General features: G+C 45.0%; 1 protein-coding gene across 2 annotated transcripts in view; it reads right to left on the bottom strand.

Moving 5' to 3' along the window:
- Positions 1-12413: 12413 nt before the first annotated feature.
- Positions 12414-18430, bottom strand: part of RIMS4 (regulating synaptic membrane exocytosis 4) — a 94151-nt gene continuing 88134 nt past the window's right edge. For both annotated transcript variants that reach the window (XM_056845014.1, XM_056845015.1), the window contains exons 3-6: positions 16390-16502; positions 15009-15110; positions 13915-14054; positions 12414-12863 (exon numbers count right to left, since the gene is read on the bottom strand). In XM_056845014.1, the coding sequence (XP_056700992.1) occupies positions 12645-12863; positions 13915-14054; positions 15009-15110; positions 16390-16502 (574 nt within the window). In that variant the 3' untranslated portion in view covers positions 12414-12644. The remainder of the gene's footprint in view (positions 12864-13914; positions 14055-15008; positions 15111-16389; positions 16503-18430) is intronic.

Raw genomic sequence — 18430 nt, 5'->3', positions numbered from 1 at the left:
TCCCACAGGGATGTCTTAGACAGAGCATAGAGCAACCCTCTGGGAGCAAATAGTGACTAGCTGAGAATGGTGTTCTTTTCCTATATTTAAGGTATTCATTCTAATATTTAAGGAGCCTCGTCTCCTCGTACACGGAGAGCTGAAGAAGCTGCCCCCGGCGGCGGCGAAAACGCAAAGCATCCGGACGGCGTTCCGATCTCGCTCTCCCTCTTCTGCCTTCTGTTTTTCTTTCCTAAGGAATAAGAGACTTATGAACTGAAATTTAGTCTCTCTGACTTGAATTTAAGGCACATGAATTGATCTTTATTTATTACAGTTGGCTTGTGTGTTTGTACATATTGTTGTTGTCATTGGAGTAGCTTCTGCTTTTTTGTATTGAGTCCGTATATAGAACTGATAAGTTTCCTTTATTACACGTCAGCACTTTCACTTTTGTACTTGTCAAGATACGTTTTGTGCAATCATTTAAGAGCCTTGTACTATCTTTACCTCAACCTCCAGGTACTAGCTGGAGATCTCCTGCTATTATAACTGATCTCCAGCCGATAGAGATCAGTTCACTGGGAGAAAATGGCTGCTTTGGCAATTGGACTCTATGGCATTGAAGCCCCTCCCTTCCCCAAACCACACCCTCCTCAGGCTCCACCCCCAAAAATATCCCGCTGGTGTGAAGAGGGACCTGGCAACCATATCTGTATCTGTTCTTGTTTCTCCATTCATTTTCAGGGCCTTGTTTTCTCCTCCTGTTGCTGAAGGGCCACAGCTCAGCTGTAGAGAATGTGGTTTGAATGCATGAGAGGTGGGAGCTGAACTGGGGGCTTAGTTTGAATGAGGCCTCAGTCCCGAGCATGTTTTCAGTGCCAGAGAGTTCTGCTCTGGAACATGGGAAACTGTGGAGATGATACAGGAAGAGTATACTGAGCTCACCATTGTGAGCTCACATAGTTACCATCACATGAGAGACAGGATTCAGGGTAGATGTGAAATTTGGCATGGATCAATGTACTAAATCATGAAGCCTGTTGGTGGGTGTTTGTGTCTCTTTGACCTTGAAGCATAGGTTGGCACACACCGTCGACTTTTCTGGTACAGCCCCGAAAGGACGCCCTGAATGGTGGCTGCTTTTGAGACTGAATAAAGCTAAAGGTAGTCCCCTGTGCAAGCACCGGGTCATTCCTGACCCATGGGGTGATGTCACATCCCGACGTTTACTAGGCAGACTTTGTTTGCGGGGTGGTTTGCCAGTGCCTTCCCCAGTCATCTTCCCTTTACCCCCAGCAAGCTGGGTACTCATTTTACCAACCTCAGAAGAATGGAAGGCTGAGTCAACCTTGAGCCAGCTACCTGAAACTGACTTCCGCCAGGATTGAACTCAGGTCATGAGCAGAGCTTTTGACTGCACTATTGCAGCTTACCACTCTGTGCCACGGGACTGAATACAGCGCCAGTATTTAGCAGAGAACAACTGTGTTAGACTTGGATTGGGAAGACCTGGTTTCAAAGCCTTGCTCTGCCACGGAGCTCACTGGATGCCCTTGTGGCCCAATCATTCTCTCAACCCAACCTACCTCACAGAGTTGCGGCCAGGATAAAATGAGGATACATGAGCTCCTTGGAGAAAAGCTGGGATAAAAATCTATCTCATAAATATATTACTAGATTTGCATTCAATGCATGCACTTGAGACTTGGGTGTTCTTAACATGGTGTTTTAATCATCAGTCCCCAACACATGGAAGGTTTTGCCTTGGATTTGTCACTCTCTAGACGCACATTTTCCCTATTCGAATTCTCAAAACTCTGCATGGGCGCTTATTTTTGAGTTTTGAGTATTCGGATGGGGAAAATGTGCATCTATTGAGGGGCAAATCCAAGGCAAAACCTCCCATGCATAAATGGCCTCCATCTAGTGTGGGGGATAGAGTAGGGATATGGCTCAGTGGTAGAGCCTTTGCTTGGCATGCAGCAGGCCCCAGGTTCAATCCCTCGCATCTCCACTTCGAAAGATCAGGTGACAGATGATGGGAAAGTTCTTCCCTGGAGAGGCACTGCCAGTCAGAGTGGATAATACCGCTCTCGGTAGACCAGTGGTCTGGTTCAGTGTAAGGCAGATTGATGCATTCAGTGCACACCCAGATGCTTTCAGGAGGCAGCACAGCCCTCCCCTGTTGTTCCTAAGCCACTAGTACTTAGGGGCAGACTGCCTCTGACAGTTATTAGGATTCATTCTGCTGTGGGGACTGTCAGCCACGGACAGACTTGTCCTCTGTTTAAAGCGATCTAAGCCAACGGCCTTCGTCACATAAGAACATAAGAAAGACCATGCTGGATCAGACCAAGGCCCATCAAGTCCAGCAGTCTGTTCACATGGTGGCCAACCAGGTGCCTCTAGGAAGCCTCCAAACAAGACGACTGCAGGAGCATTGTCCTGCCTGTGTTCCAAGGCACCTAATATAATAGGCATGCTCCTCTGATCCTGGAGAGAACAGGTATGCATCATAACTAGTATCCATTTTGACTAGTAGCCATGGATAGCCCTCTCCTCCGTGAACATGTCCACTCCCCTCTTAAACCCTCCCAAGTTGGCAGCCATCTCCACATCCTGGGACAGGGAGTTCCATAAGTTCATTATGCACTGTGTGTTGCGAATCTATCCTGGCAGCTCCTGCTGAATGATTCAGTAGTTACAAGAAAGACACGTTGCCTATGTTCAAAAAACACTCTTTATTGTTATTTTATGTGTTCTAGTGCTGAGCCCTAGTATTCAGGTGCCCGGAACATGATCAAAAACATACATTCAATTAAAAGCCTCAGATTCAAATTAGGGGGGGAGGAGGAGGATCCCCCCCAATAGTTTCATTAGCTTTATACTAAATTATAAATTACCCAACCATGGCATATTGTCTGGATAAAACTGACAGACAAAAAAAACAGCATGTCAGAATCTTCCCTTAAAGACAAAGGACAGTAGCCAACATTCATGTGCCGGACACTATGTGTTGAGTCACACCTTGAGGATGGGCAGTGTGTTACTGTGCACAGAGCGATCTGCCATAGGAGCATCCTAGCAGGGACATTCATGCACCTTACAAAAAATTCAATGAGGTTTGTGAGCTGGAGAGAGCTAATGTGGTGTCTCATGCTCCCGAACGTTTGCAAGCTTGGTGGTAAAAAGACACCTTTGGCAAACAGCATTAAAAGTAAAAGATAGTCCCCTGTGCAAGCACCAGGTCATTACTGACCCATGGGGCGTCATCACATCACAACGTTTACTAGGCAGACTGAATGTACGGGGTGGTTTGCCATTGCCTTCCCCAGTCCTCTACACTTTACCCCCAGCAAGCTATGGACTCATTTTACCGACCTCGGAAGGATGGAAGGCTGAGTCACCCTTGAGCCGGCTACCTGAAACTGACTTCCCTTGGGATCAAAACTCAGGTCGTGGGCAGAGCTTTGACTGCAGTACTGCAGCTTACCCTCCTCTTGTTACCGTGCTGTGTCCATTTCAAATCTTGCAACTGCCATGTGCTATGTGGAAGGAAAACACTAATATCAGAATGGGGTGGGGGGAGGCCATATAGCACATTTCACTAAATGCACCCATGTAAACAGCAGGGCATAATCGGGCAAAAATTAGTCACTAGCCATTGTTTGCACATGCAGAAGGAAGAAGGAAGGTGGTAACCCTAACGGCACTCCTTCAAACTGCAGGTGGTCTATTCCTAGGGTTAAAAGTTGAGCTAATATTATACACATTGTTATTATAATTTATTATAGAGTGATTGTAAGCCGGTATGAGTCTCCCTTAAGTGGTAGAGAAAGTCGGCATATAAAAACCAACTCTTCTTCTTTTTCTTCAGATTACGTTTAAAGCACTGGTTCCCAACCAGGGGTCCGTGGACCCCTAGGGGTCCGCGAGAACTAAATTAAGGTCCGCGAAACAAACTTATAAACCCATAATAAATTAATATGTTCAATTAAAAGTTCTCTATTATAAAAATATATATTCGAATATTATTCTAAGTTTAATGTTTAACTAACAGTTATGATTAAAATTTATTTTCAAATTCTCAGAATTTTTATTTTGAACCTTGGGGTCCCTGCACCGAACAAAAAAGTCCTAGTGGTCCCTGGTCAAAAAAAGGTTGGGAACCACTGGTTTAAAGGGTGGCCTTACAATGGTTTGGGGAGTCTTGTTTCAACATTTGCTTGCAGCAGACATATCATTTTGCTAAGCAAATGTACTCCACCTGTATGGGAATCCCTTTAAAGGGTGTCTGTCTAGTCCATGCAGAAGCCTTCCTATATAACCCCAGTATTATTTGCTATTGATGTGAGCAGCTTGATTTGCTTTGTCTACTGAATTATGCTTGAACGTTAGTGAAGGTGCACATATGCCCCTGCAATGGAGTAACTGCTCCTGAAAACCTTCCGTCCAATGAGATGTATTTGCCTCACTGGCCACTAGAGGGCAGAGCGGCCATTCATTTCAAAATACAAAATGCTTGGCCCTGGTAGTGCTAGAAAGGACAGTGGAAAATGCTAAACAAGCATCTGAAAACAAGGGAGAGCTGACCTATTTATGTTCTGTCGAAACATCTGACAATTGTAGCATGAAAGTTGGCTACAGGGATCTTACTGCGTACACAAATAAGGGCTCTGCTACACAGTATGCTGGGAGTTCTGTGAATAGGACCCCCAGTACTTTTCCCCTTATAAAAATCAAACGAAAGCACCCCCACTTTTGACTGAGACTGTGGTGCAAGAAGAGGGGGTGTTTGAGCCATCCCCCTCACAACATTTACCCAACCTGAAACAACCCTGGAAAGTTGCAGTTCATTTGGTTGGGGCACGCCTAAAGGTATAGATACCCGAACTAAATAACCAATGTCAAGATCGCCTGGTCAGAGCTGACCAGATCCCCAAGAATGAAATCTGTTCTCACATATTGCATCCAAGGATGCTGCCCCATTGTCACGTAACAACCTTCACTCACTCACCAAAAAAGGAATATATTATTGCTTGTAAGCCTATTTAGACCGTCTTTATATTTAAAAAGAGAGATTTGTTGTTTACAGAATACAGGATTATGACAAGTTCGCTAAGTAGCTGTTTTCATCTTGAAACTACAACATCAATTCCTTTGAGAAAAAGCTTAGATCTTAGGCTTAGATCTTAGCAGAGATGTCATGAACAACCGCAAATATTCTTAACAATATTATAACATAATTATAACAATGACAGCTTCAAGTGGAATTTCTATAGGACTATTTCCTGGTAGCTATTTACATATACTTTTTTTTTAATCGGGGGGAGGAGAAAAGAAACAGAGGCTGATAAAACTTAACATGGAACACTAAACCTATAAGGCGCCAATCCAGAGAATGTGAGAGGTGCTCAAATTCCATTGAAATGAATGGGACAAACCTGTTAGGTACAAACATGTCCCGGTTGCTTCAGTGGGACTTTAAGGGGACAGACCTTCTTCGGGTTGAGAAAAAAGAATACAGACATATCATACCAAGAGCATAAAACTTTTTTGTTTTAAAAAAAGGTTAAATTATATAATCTGTTAAAAAACATACAGCATTTTTGGTGTTTAAAGAAAATATTTCTCCATTTTCAAAAATTATTAAGTAGTATGTAATAAACTAACTTAAAATCAGTTTAATAAAAAAGTTGTTCTGCTATTTACTATGGTTACTGCTAAACATGCTTAGATTGAGATGCTAACTGCCTTGACATCATACGTAATTTCTTTCTATACATAAATTTATGACATTTCCTATGCCTGAAGACCTACGGTTTGTTTTAAAACAGTACATTTATAAGGGAATCCAGTGTTTAAAAACATTAAAAAGGTATAATTATATACAATGAAAGCATTCACAATTTTGTTTTTACTTTTGCTTCAAAAACCACTTGCCCCAGGTTGGGAGGCCATGGGTTGAGCCAATAGCAGGCTGGGTTTTGCTTAATCCCTGAACCTCCAAAAACAACTCTGTTTATAGAGGAAGAGTGGTCTGGTGCTTAGAGGCACTGGGGATGGAGACTCAGTTCTTTACTCCAACAATAGACTCTTAGGGCACTTCCTGTGCGAAGAGAATAGCTGTGTCTTAGGGACCACTAAGAGGTCTTCTTCCAGGCATTTTTGCCCTTGGATTTTTCCCCTTATTTCATATGAATAATATGGGGAGGGCAAAAAAAGGAGCACTGTGCCAAAGCTAGGGTTGCCAACCTCCAGGTACTAGCGGGAGATCTCCTGCTATTACAACTAATCTCCAGCCGATGGAGATCAGTTCCCCTGGAGAAAAAGGCCGCTTTGGCAATTGGACTCTATGGCATTGAAGCCCCTCCCTTCCCCAAACCCCACCCTCCTCAGGCTCCGCCCCAAAAAAACTCCCGCCGGTGGCGAAGAGGGACCTGGCAACCCGAGCCAAAGCTCTGTGCCGGAAGATATGAGACCAACCACTCCTGTTTTTGAAGACTCTAACAGGGCAACCCATCAAGATCGCTTCAGGAAGGTAGAGATGAACATGATTTTGGGGGGGATAAGCTTTCGAGGGTTAAACCTCCATCTGAACCTTGCTGGTCTCTAAAGTGCTACTGGGCTCAAATCTAACAGGGCAATGGAGCTTAGATTAGGGTTGCCAGGTCCCTCCCAGGCACTGGTGGGGGATGGGGGGTAGGCATGCCAGATCCAGGCTGGGAAACTCCTGGAGATTTGGGGATGGAGCCTGGGGAGGAGTGGGATGCAATGTCATAGGGTGCACCCTCTGAAGCATCCATTTTCTCCAGGGGAACTAACCTTTGTAGTCTGGAGATGAGCTGGGATTCCGGGGGATCCCTAGGTCCCACTTGGCGGCTGGCCTCCCTACCTCAGATCCACAATTTTTTGTGGCCTTGGGGTAGAGTCTGAGGGGGCTTTGCTCTTAAGGTAACTGTCACAGTTATTTTAACCAAACAGCGAAAGGTGTGAAAAATGTGCTCAAAGAAAGGCTGATCCTTGGTTCCTCCCATTAATATAAAGCAAGGGCAAGTTATTATGGGCCCCCTGGCGCCAGCCAAAGCAAGTGCCCTCTGAAGCCCTAAACGCTGGAGCTCCAGGGGGTGCTCAGTTCATTGGTACCAACAATGGGCATTAGCTGGAGTTGCCAGGACCCTCTTTGCCACCGGTGGGAGGTTTTTGGGGCGAAGCCTGAGGAGGGCAGGGTTTGGGGAGGGGAGGGACTTCAATGCCATAGAGTCCAATTGCCAAAGTGGCCATTTTCTCCAGTTGAACTGCTCTCTATCGGCTGGAGATCAGTTGTAATAGCAGGAGATCTCCAGCTAGTACCTGGAGGTTGGCAACCTTCGCATTAGCTCACCCCTTGTTCCTGCAAAAAGGCAGCAGTGGGAGGAAGTAATTGCTGACCTGACCCCGATCATGACTGCGGCAGAAGAGGCCAAGCCAAGCCGGCCCTAAAGCACTGACAGAGTGGCCCGGGAGACTTAACCCTGATTGCTCCTGGCCAACAGCAGCCCTCTAGAGCAGTAGCCCACCGGGAAATTTCCCTGCAAGTGAAATAGCCAGTCCACCCCAAACAATCATACACTTGGGGGGGGGGGGGACAATCCCCAGGCCTGTCCAAGCACATTTACTACTTCCCCAGAAAAAGCATTAAAATTTACATAATAGACACAGCTTCATTTTCAAAGGTTAACGAAGTGGCAAAAGGTCAGGTTGAGGAGGAAAAAGCACAAGGCTTGCTGTACAGACTCCAAAAGACGAAAACCTCTGGGTCCTGAGATGAAAGGACTGCACAGGAAGCGGCTCTTAAATCTTGAGAAGGCTTTGGAAATATCTTCTGGCTCAGCATGAAGATCTCTTGGGGAGGGATGGGGGGGGGGCAGAACTCCTGGGTTGTTTGCTCTGTGGATTATGGCCAGATACCATGCAAAGACAGAACAAGCAGGCCTCGGCTGAGCTTTAAGAAAGAACAGCTGCTTCAATTCTAAGGCTATCACTTAACTCTTGGGAACTCTGGCCATCCCCGTAAAAAAAATGGACACCGGTGAGGCTTCTTCCGTTACAGTGCTGATGAGAAAATCAGTACCTGCTGGAAACTACCTTAGCTAGATACATAGCTTACTGCATGGTTAGAGTAAGAGAGCTTTGATAAGAGATGCATATTTGGTTGCCAGGTCCCTCTTTACCACTGGTGGGAGGTTTTTGGGGTGGAGCCTGAGGAGGGCGGGGTTTGGGGAGGGGAGGGACTTCAATGCCATAGAGTCCAATTGCTAAAGTGGCCATTTTCGCCGGGTGAACTGCTCTCTATCGGCTGGAGATCTGTTGTAATAGCAGGAGATCTCCAGCCACCACCTGGAGGCTGGCAACCGTAGCTTAGACTGAGATCTGGGAGGCCCAGGCTCAAATCCCTGACACGGAAGGTCATCAGGTAACCTTGGGCCAGTCCATACTCTCAGCCTTACCTACCTCACAGGGTTGTTGTGCAGATAAAATGGAGGTGAAGAGAATTATGTCAGCCTCTCTGGGTTCCCACTGAGGAGATGGACAGGGCAGAAGTGAAATAAATAAGACCTGGACCACTTGTGAGTTGTGCCCACAGTGATTCAAAAAGTTGAGGTGGGGTACATAGTCCTGAAACCAACCAAGCTTTAAAATATTTCAGTGCTCTGCAATGGAATCAGAACAGAAAAGTGAAACTGATTCCAAACACTTTTCAGTATTCCCACAGCAGCAAGATCCTCCCAATGGGAGAGAAAGGTGGGGTATAAATGAATTAAATAAATAAAGATGCATAGGCTAGCACAGTGATGGCGAACCTTTTAGAGACCGAGTGCCCAAACTGCAACCGAAAACCCACTTATTTATCGCCGAATGCCAATGCGGCAATTTAACCTGAATACCACCCCCAGAGGGGGCCAAGAGGGAGAGGGTAGGGTTGCCAAGTTCCTCTTCGCCATGAATGGGAGGTTTTTGGGGTGGCGCCTGAGGAGGGCGGGGTTTGGGGAAGGACTTCAGTGCCATAGAGTCCAATTGCCAAAGTGGCAATTTTTTCCAGGGGAACTGATCTCTATTGGTTGGAGATCACCCAGGGCGGGGCAGAGCCAGAAAGGCCAGCGGCTTGGAGGAACCGCGCGTGCCGACAGAGAGGGCTACGCGTGCCGGAAGTGGCACGCGTGCCATAGGTTCGCCAACACGGGGCTAGCATCAGTGAAAAATGAGATTTAACAATGGAGTCATAGAATTTTTGTCAGTTTTGCTGACTTCACGCAATTAACAGACCGTGGAAGTGTGCCTGAGGGCCTACACATATCTGGACATTCAAGACATCCATCCCCCCCCCCTTCATGCAATTAAAGGTTTTGGCCATGATCCAAAGTGCCACGTTCAAAAGGAAAGGAAGACAGAAGAGAGGAATTAACTGTCACTGTAGTAACCTGTCTGAAAAGTCTGCCAGGCGTCATAGATATTTTCTATTAAAAGTTATTTCTAAGCAGTTTAGGGATTGGTCCCTTTAATTCCAGGTACTTTTAAACAAACCCAACCTGTTTGCCCTTTAGTAGTTTAGGATAGTCTAGGGGGACACAACACTGCAGAATTTGCAATTCACAAAAACAGCCAGTGTCTCAGCTGCCAGCTCTAAATCTTGTAAAATCTAGTCTGGACGTTGTATTCAAGGACATGTTTACTCCCACTCTTCCACCTACAAACATTGGGGGGAAGAACTGAGACTCACAACGGCAGGAGACACGCAAAACGTGACAGATTTAGATTTACAGGTTCAAACAACATAAAATCTTTGAATTAGAAAGCATGATCATCCGCTGTTCAAGTCCCAGGTTTGGAATGTTTTTACCCCCTCCCTATATTTAAAGACAAGGTTATTCAAAAAGAGTCAATGCTACCAACCACTAAATCTAATTCCAATCTATTCTAGTTCATACATATATTGTACAATATTGCCTGTACACAAATATGAAGAGGTGTCAGCTTGAAATACAATCAACGTGTGTATAAATAAGAAAAAGAGTCACAACATATTTTTAACCTGCATGCAACTACCTTCCTTCAGCCACTATACAGAAAATCTTGAATACAAAATTGGAAAAGGGAATTATACTGAAACTGCAGGCGTCAAAGAAATTAGGATAATGAGACCCTAACTTTGGAGCATCTATGATTTTAATATACTTTTAAAAAACAGGTTCTTAGCTTTCCCTTATTCTATTATCTATATTAGTTTTATTTCTAACAGCTCATTACTGGGCCTACTTTTTTTTTTTTTGGTAATCTTGTCATTATTTCCAAAACCACTAAAAAGGCTATCTATAACATACCACTGTCTAGGTTTCATTCTACAGCAATTCATGCTTTAGCCATGCTTACTTGAAAGTCTGTGTATAGACCTCAGTTGTGTGTATCAACAGGTCAGGAAGCCATTTTCCAAGGTAGTTCCTAAATATTAACATGGGACTCTTAACAGCAAAACAGACGTGAGATAGCTAGCTAAATGTTAATTAGAAACAAGGATCCAGAGAAACATATAGTAAAGTAGGTTGATCTAAATGCAGATAGAGCATCATGGCCTGAGTTACTTTCTAAAATTACTCTCCTGGGCCCTTGGCACATGGCTGCGTCCAAGTAAATGGTGCCGCTTCATCTATGCAACCAGCTCAACCAAGTGAATTTGCCCAGTATCTCTACCATAGCTGGATGGCCCAGGCTAGCCCAATCGCGTCAGATCTCAGAAGCTAAGCAGCTCTAGCTAGTACTTGGATGGGAGACCCCTGAGGACTCAAGGTTGAGGGTTGCTACGCAGAGGCAGGCAATGGCAAACCACCTCTGTTCACCTCTTGTCCTGAAAACCCTACAGGGTTGCCGTAAGTCAGCTGCGACTTGACGGCACTGTTATCCACCACTTCTACAATATGTGGACTCTTGTCTGTGGACAGTTGCTGCCTTCCTAGCTGCATTGTATGTATGTCCTTCGCTGGTGAACATACAAATATTTACATAAATCCTCTTCCTTTTTCGTTTAAGCAAAGCCACGCAGTGTATCTGCAGGGACCAGGGCATTTTCACAAGTGACTTGAAAGCAGTCGCCGGCCATTCTTTGATCATCTGCAATGCAGGCTTCTCCTGCAGCCAAGGTCATTGCATCACAACATCACGTCCCCCCCCCCCCTCTCATGCAATGCAAGACAAGCTTTCCCACCCAGCCTGGAATGTATACAAGGCTACGGGAACTGTGGCGGACGGTGCTCTTGAGGCCGAGCGCATCTGTAGAACGCACACAACTCACAGGGAAGTCGAAATGCTAAAGCTTATTCGCTCCCACGCGCATTCGTTACAGCCATTCACAAACCATGCCTTTAATGTCACTTGTGGAAATGCCTTCTGTCGCTCACTGCCTCCAATGTCTGAGCTCTGGGGCAAATCTTCTCCTCCTCCTCAATTGCAGCACACCATTTGTGTCTTAATAAAGCAGCCTTAACGAAACGTCCCTTTCCTACCAAGATCTCCTGCATCCTACCTGCACGTAAAGAACGGGATTTAATCTCCTGTAATTTCTCTGCCTTTCCCTCCATTTCTTCTTCTTCTTTTTTTTTTTACAAAGCCACCTTTTAAAGTGTGTTGTTTGCTCTGGTGGAATATTCTGCTGCTACATCGAACCAACTCCCCACTGTTGCAGAGGAATGTAGCACATTGCAAGACGGGAACGAGTAAACCTGAAGTATGCCTGCAGAGATATAGGACAAAAATATAATGGAGGAAGCAGAGCAAAAACTGAGGTAAGCTGTAATGTGTGTATATGTGTGTAAAGTTTGCAAATGTTCATTATCTAGCAATGGACTACCGACTCACACTGTCTGCAAGATTTCACATTTGGTGTTTCTCTGTGAAATGATCCGGCTCATTTGCTAGCTAGGCTCTTTCCGGTAGAGCCGACCGATGTAACCCAAGTATACTTTCAGGGTACTTCTAACCAAAATGCCTCAGCAGTACCGTTGGCCAAAGTCCGATAGTAAAAGACACTGCTGGTAATTTGGCACAGTGTAAAGATAACAGCAACGACATTTCTAGATCCAACAGAACTGTAGAACTTGCTCTAAATAAATTGTGGCCGTTCCTTCCCCTCCCTCTCCCCAAGCTTCACAAAAACTCAAAAGTTTCCTCAAAACTGCTGCTTGGTTTCAGATCAGATGTTTGTTTCTGAATATTTAAGAACTGCCCCAAAAATTATCTTGTCAAATTTTGTAAAACTGCTCAAAAACACATATCTTCCCCGGTTAAAAAAAGATGCTGCAACCTTTTGAGATTTTACATTAATCCGAAGCAAGAGAATGTGGATGGGATGACAGCGGGCAGAAAGTGAAACAATAGGCATGTCTTGTGTGTGTGTGTGTGTGTTATTTCATAATTAGGCCTGGTGCCCCACAGCCCTTCCTACTTGAATGGAGAAGGGTCACTGGCACCCATCTTGGCTTCTGCCCAAGGTTACTTGGCTCTCCTTCTCCTTCAGGATCCTCCACGGATGATCTAAGATGCAAGGCGCCTGAGGTCAGCGTTCCAGCAAACAAAACCTTGACAGCATGATTTTAAAAACAGAAGCGGTCCCCTCGGTACTTCCTGGCTCATTAAGACCTGTCGCCGCAAGGTCCAACTGTGCTCTCCAAGGAAAGCTGTGAAGACTGGCGCAGGAGAGGGGCGGTAGCGGGATCCACCATGGAGGAGGTGGGGAAAAGCTTATACCAGCCCACCGCCAACGTTGACAAATCCAGTTCTTCTAAAAGAACCCGGGCGACTCCCATGAAGTGCTTGCGTTCCATGCGTCCGTAGTTGCCCCAGACGATGACCTTGGAAACAAAAGGGGGGGTTGTGTTTAGTTCAACAGCAATTTCACACAAATTAAAGGGGAGGGCAGAAGGGAATGGGACAACACGTTCCCACTACAATGTTGGGAGCGACGCCATTCCTTGATGCAAGCCGCTCCGGAATTTACAGGACAAATCAGACTTGCTGTAACTCATGGCAGAGAAGGAGCTGTTTATTAAACGCTGCCTCTGTCTAAGACTGCTGCCTCCTGACTTCCATGCCTGATGTGAACCACAGAGAAAACCAAGGAAGGACTCAAGAGGGAGGTGAGTAGCATTTCACTCATCTGACCTGTATGTTCCTACTGGAGAATGCTTCTTCCTGGAGGTATAGCAATGAGCAGAAACGTACAATAAATGCCTCCTCGAGTCAACACTTTCGCATCATCTACATAAATGAAAGCTGGTCTCCACCATTAAAAACATAAGAAAATGTAAGCCATGTTACTTTCTCATGAAGGTATTATTTTATTTCTATTCAAAAGTTTATAATAGAGGGAAATGGTTCCAGTAAGCGCACCCTGGAAGCAAAAGGCCATGAAACCAAACCTTTAAATGGAAAATGTCTCGTTAAACATTAGAAGTTTATTTTTTAAAAAGTCTAAGGAGCCCTGTGGCGCAGAGTGGTAAGCTGCAGTATTGCAGTCTAAAGCTTTGCTCACGACCTGAGTTCGATCCCAACGGAAGTCGGTTCCAGGTTGACTCAGCCTTCCATCCTTCCGAGGTCGGTAAAATGAGGACCCAGCTTGCTGGGGGTAAAGGGAAGACGACTGGGGAAGGCACTGGCAAACCACCCCGTAAACAAAGTCTGCCTAGAAAATGTCAGGATGTGACATCACCCCATGGGTCAAGAATGACCCGGTGCTTGCACAGGGGACCTTTACCTTTTTTTTTACCTAAGGAGGGCTGAACAAGTGTTCCAGGTAGGACGGTGCGCCCTCAGGCCCAGCCCTGGCTGAGGCCCTCCAGGAGGGGCTGCGGCTCACCGGCAGAGCAACTGCTTTACATGCAGGTGGGCCCAGGTCTGTCTTACCTGCAGTACTTTGCCTTGTGGGCTCTCTGGGAACAGTAATACTTGATTGTACAGGGGGTCCAGAGATTTGCGGGCCACTTTGGTCTTCTTCTTTGCAACGCACACCCCATTTTCTAGAAGATAGGCCTTGATGTAAGCGGCTGAAAGTAAAGTACATGGTGAAAGCTGGCTTCTTTGTATGATAAATGCACAAGACATTTTTTTTACAAATCCAGTTTGTTCAGGTGGAGCCACTATAGGTATAGATTGGCACAGGAGAGGGGCGGTAGTGGGATCTACCACTGAGGAGGCGGGGAAAAGCTTATACCAGCCCACTGCCCATTGCTTTGCATGAAGAAGATCCTAGGTTCAGTCCCTGGCATCTCCATGGATCATAGATTAACTGATGTGAAAGACTTCCACCTGGGACCCTGGAGAGCTGCTGACAGTCCAAGTAGACATGTCTGAGCTAGACCGACCAATGGTGTGATTCAATATAAGAGGACTTCATAGGGTTGCCAGGCCCAGCCTGAATTAAAGGCTGGAATCCAGTGAGACATGTGGGGGGGTGGGGCGCGGAGACATGGGTGGGCAGCTGTTGGTGATGGAATGCCATCAATTCCTGGAAAAACTTGAAAGTGACATCACATCTCTCTAGCAATCAGCAAAAACTCTATTGTAAAATCACAGAGGTTTCCCTAGGAAGTGATGTCAGTCCCTTCTAAGAATCACTGAAAATTCTATGGTTTTACCATTGATTTTCCAGCTATTCCCAGAGAGGTGTGATGGCACTTCTGGGGTTTTTCTGGAAGTGGCATCATGCTATCCTATAAACAGCTGCTTTCAGGCAGTTTTGAAACAGCCAGCTGTATATCAGTGGCAGCTGGGGGAATGGGCAAGTGACTTGGCAAGGGGGAAAAGTCTGCCCTATTTTGCTAAGAGTTTTTTTTTTGGGGGGGGACCTTTCTCATCAGACTTGACTAACCAGGAATATATGATGAGTACCAAGCAGGCTTTGCCCATACTTCTTCCTAGTTTTCCAGCATTTCATGGAGGCAGAGTCAGAAGCTTGTTAAAAGATGGAGACAAGTTAGAGAGAGACTGAGAAACGATACCTGGTAGGGTTTTGGAACCAGGCTTGGGGGTCAATCCTCTGGCTTGAATGATATCCACTTCCAGTTGTCCATTTCGTTCTTGTAAGCCGATTTCCACATCCCCTGGACACCAAAAGAGAGATGTTACATATAGACAAACATCAGATTGTCCAAATGAGAAGATATCAAGAAACTGCTATCCACTGCAATGAGTCCTCTGAATTATTGCTGAGACTCGAAAATACTGTGTTCATCTCCACGGGGTTCCCAGATCATCACCACCCCAAAGCGTGAGCGATAAGACAGCCCCTTCTCTCTTCCCCTTGCTTGCATGATGAACCATGCTGAGAGAGGCTAGGCACCAAGGCCCTTCCCCTGTGCTGGTCAGCATGCGATTTCAGGGCGATGCCCAACACTGAGATAGTTACATTTTCTCCACAGTTGTGTTTGTGTTGTATTAAACTCTTTTGTTTGTTATCATTTGCAAGTCAGTTGTGCTCCAGAAGGGTTTTTCTCTTTCTGGAGATGTGAAGTATTGATACCAGCAAAGTTAACTGTTGGCTGCTGGAATGTATCGCTCCTTCCAGTTGTACTGTTTTGCAGCCAATGTTGAGCTGCTAATTTGGGCTGCAGCAGAACTCCAAAAAGAGACCATGGCTTGGATCCAGACTAACGTTTCCATGGACACAAGGGCCTCAACTGGCAAAGCATGACTCCCCCCCACCACCTGCAGCAGCCTGAAATGCCACCCCCCATCCTGTTCCTGGGGGTAAAAAAAAAAAAATCACACTCCGCATGGCAGAGATCCTTGCGCCTGTGGAAATGTTACTCTGGATCCAACCCAATCCTTTGGCTTTCACCTTTCCAGCGTGGTGTAGTGGTTGAGAGCAGAGGTTTGGAGCTGTGGACTCTAATCTGGAGAAGTGGGTTTGATTCCCCACTCCTCCACATGAGTGGCGGAGGCTAATCTGGTGAACTGGATTTGTTTCCCCACTCCTACACACGAAGCCAGATGGGTGACCTTGGGCTTGTCACACTCTCTCAGCCCCACCCACCTCACAGGGTATCTGTTGTGGGGAGGGGAAAGGAAGGTAATTGTAAGCCGGTTTGATTCTTAAGTGGTAAGAAAGTTGGCATATAAAAACCAACTCTTCTTCTTTTTCCCCCTCTCACGCTCCCTTTTTTAGTCACTCGAGGGAACCTCATTGTATTGTGTTTCATTGTATTGGACATCACAGGAAGGGTCAAAATGGGACTTGGAAAAATGCTCTCCTATTTCCTGGGGTGTTGGATTTAAACGCCAATGATTGGAAGTCAATCATTTTCAAGGTCACTGTTCGATAGTTTGCAGCCTGTGTGTTGCAAAGCCATGCTCATTAAATGGTAGGGTTTTTGTTCTTACCCATAGAGGTAGTGGCCAAGGTTTGACGGCCAACAAACTGTGCCGGCCCCATGCTTCCCAGGAAGTCACTGAACTGCCCAGCAGATGCCAGATGAACTCCATTGAAATTCAAGCTGCAAAAGAAATTGCTTAGGGTGAGTCATTATTTCAAGCTTTTACAATGACCTGGCAATTAAACAGCCTTAAGTTAATTGGAGAGATGCATGAAACGAAGAGCTATTTGTATGCGCCCTAGTCTCATTGATTTCCACACTGGCTTGTTATATGTCCTCCATTTTCAATTCCCCTCCGTCGCTTTCTGAGCATGTGCTAGTGTAATTATAGATCATTGCAAACAAACAGTTATCATCACAGTGAAATCAACATGAAAAAAACGGTAATATTTTCCTGTCCCAGGAGTAAGTATTTCCCATTCTTTCCTTCTACATAGCAGGGGGGAAAAAAGAACGATTTCTAGTCTGCAGGGCTGCGTGCTTAGCAATTATATTTTTTTTGCTGGTTTGCACTTTCTTTCTTCCCCCTGAGGTGACTTTTGGGAGGGATTCTAAAACTGAATGGATTAGCATTTCTCTTTTTATTCTCATAGAAAATGCAGTAGATGAAAGCATATATTCTCCTCCACCCTCATTGCGAAGCTGAAGAGATCCTATTCAGAAATGAAAATAATAACAAAGGACAGTGAGCCAGCTTGGTCTAGTGGTTAAGGTGATAGACTAAGATAAGAGAGGCCTGGATTTAAATATGCACTGGGTGACCTTGGACAAGTCACTGTAATGGGAAGGACCATCGCTCAGTCGCCAAGAATCTGCTTTGCTTATAGAAGGTTCCAGGTTCACTCCTAAGGAACTGGACTGCCTTGCCTGATCTTGAAGGGTTTCACCTCTCTGTTGCTTTCTGCTAAGACCTGGGCCAAAGATATCCAACTGTCTAGGGAACCCTCTGAGCATGTGCCATAGTTCAGGGGCAGAGCACATGTTTTACAGGAAAAAACCCAGAAACCCAGAAGACAAAAGTCAGAGATTGATGTGTATTATAATGAGTGAAATAAGTATTTGATCCCTTTGCAAAAGATGACTTAGTACTTGGTGGCAAAACCCTTGTTGGCAATTACAGAGGTCAGACGTTTCTTGTAGGTAGCCACCAGGTTTGCACACATCTCAGGAGGTATTTTGTACCACTCCTCTTTGCAGATCCTCTCCAAGTAAGATTTCGAGGCTGATGTGTAGCTACTCAAACCTTCAGATCCCTCCACAGATTTTCGATGAGATTAAGGTCTGGAGACTGGCTAGGCTACTCCAGGACCTTAATGTGCTTCTTCTTGAGCCACTCCTTTGTTGCCTTGGCCGTGTGTTTTGGGTCATTGTCATGTTGGAATACCCATCCTCGACCCATGTTCTTTTTTTTTATATATATAAATTTTATTGGGTTTTATGATAGAAATTTTCCATTGCATTAAACAACATCTATAACAATATCGAATTTCAATTCTAACCTAAAGTTGTTATAATTCCATATCATATAATAAAAAAGAGAAAAGAAAAAAGAAAAAAAGAAATGGAAAATTTTTTGACTTCCCCATCACCTCTATCTGCCTCTTAATAAAAAGTTCATCCCGTCATAGGTAATCTAATCTTGATAAAATATCAATACCATATATAAAAAACCATAATCTGTTAGTAAATATAATTATGCTTATTCAATATAAAAAAAAAATCAAAAATAATCCTCTGGATCAGATTAGAAAATATTCTTCCATTCTTCCCAATTTTAACTCATATTCACAATAATGCATCCACGCCCCCCATTCCCCCAAAAACCGAACGTCATTTTCTTCATTTAGAATAGCTGTGAGTTTTGCCATTTCTGCCACTTCAAACATTTTAACAATCCAGTCTTTTTTCTCGGGAGTTTCTAGCCCTTTCCATTTCGCTGCATAAAGCAGTCTCGCAGCTGTTGTGGCATAAATCAAAAAGGTTCTTTGTGTTGCTAAGTCGTCTGGAATCATACTCAATAACATCATTTCTGGTGTTTTGGGTATATT

Source organism: Euleptes europaea, chromosome 2 (genome assembly GCF_029931775.1).
Source record: "Euleptes europaea isolate rEulEur1 chromosome 2, rEulEur1.hap1, whole genome shotgun sequence".
Taxonomy (NCBI): Eukaryota; Metazoa; Chordata; class Lepidosauria; order Squamata; family Sphaerodactylidae; genus Euleptes; species Euleptes europaea.
Note: the sequence above shows the minus strand (reverse complement) of the source record. Positions and strands in the feature narration are given on the sequence as shown.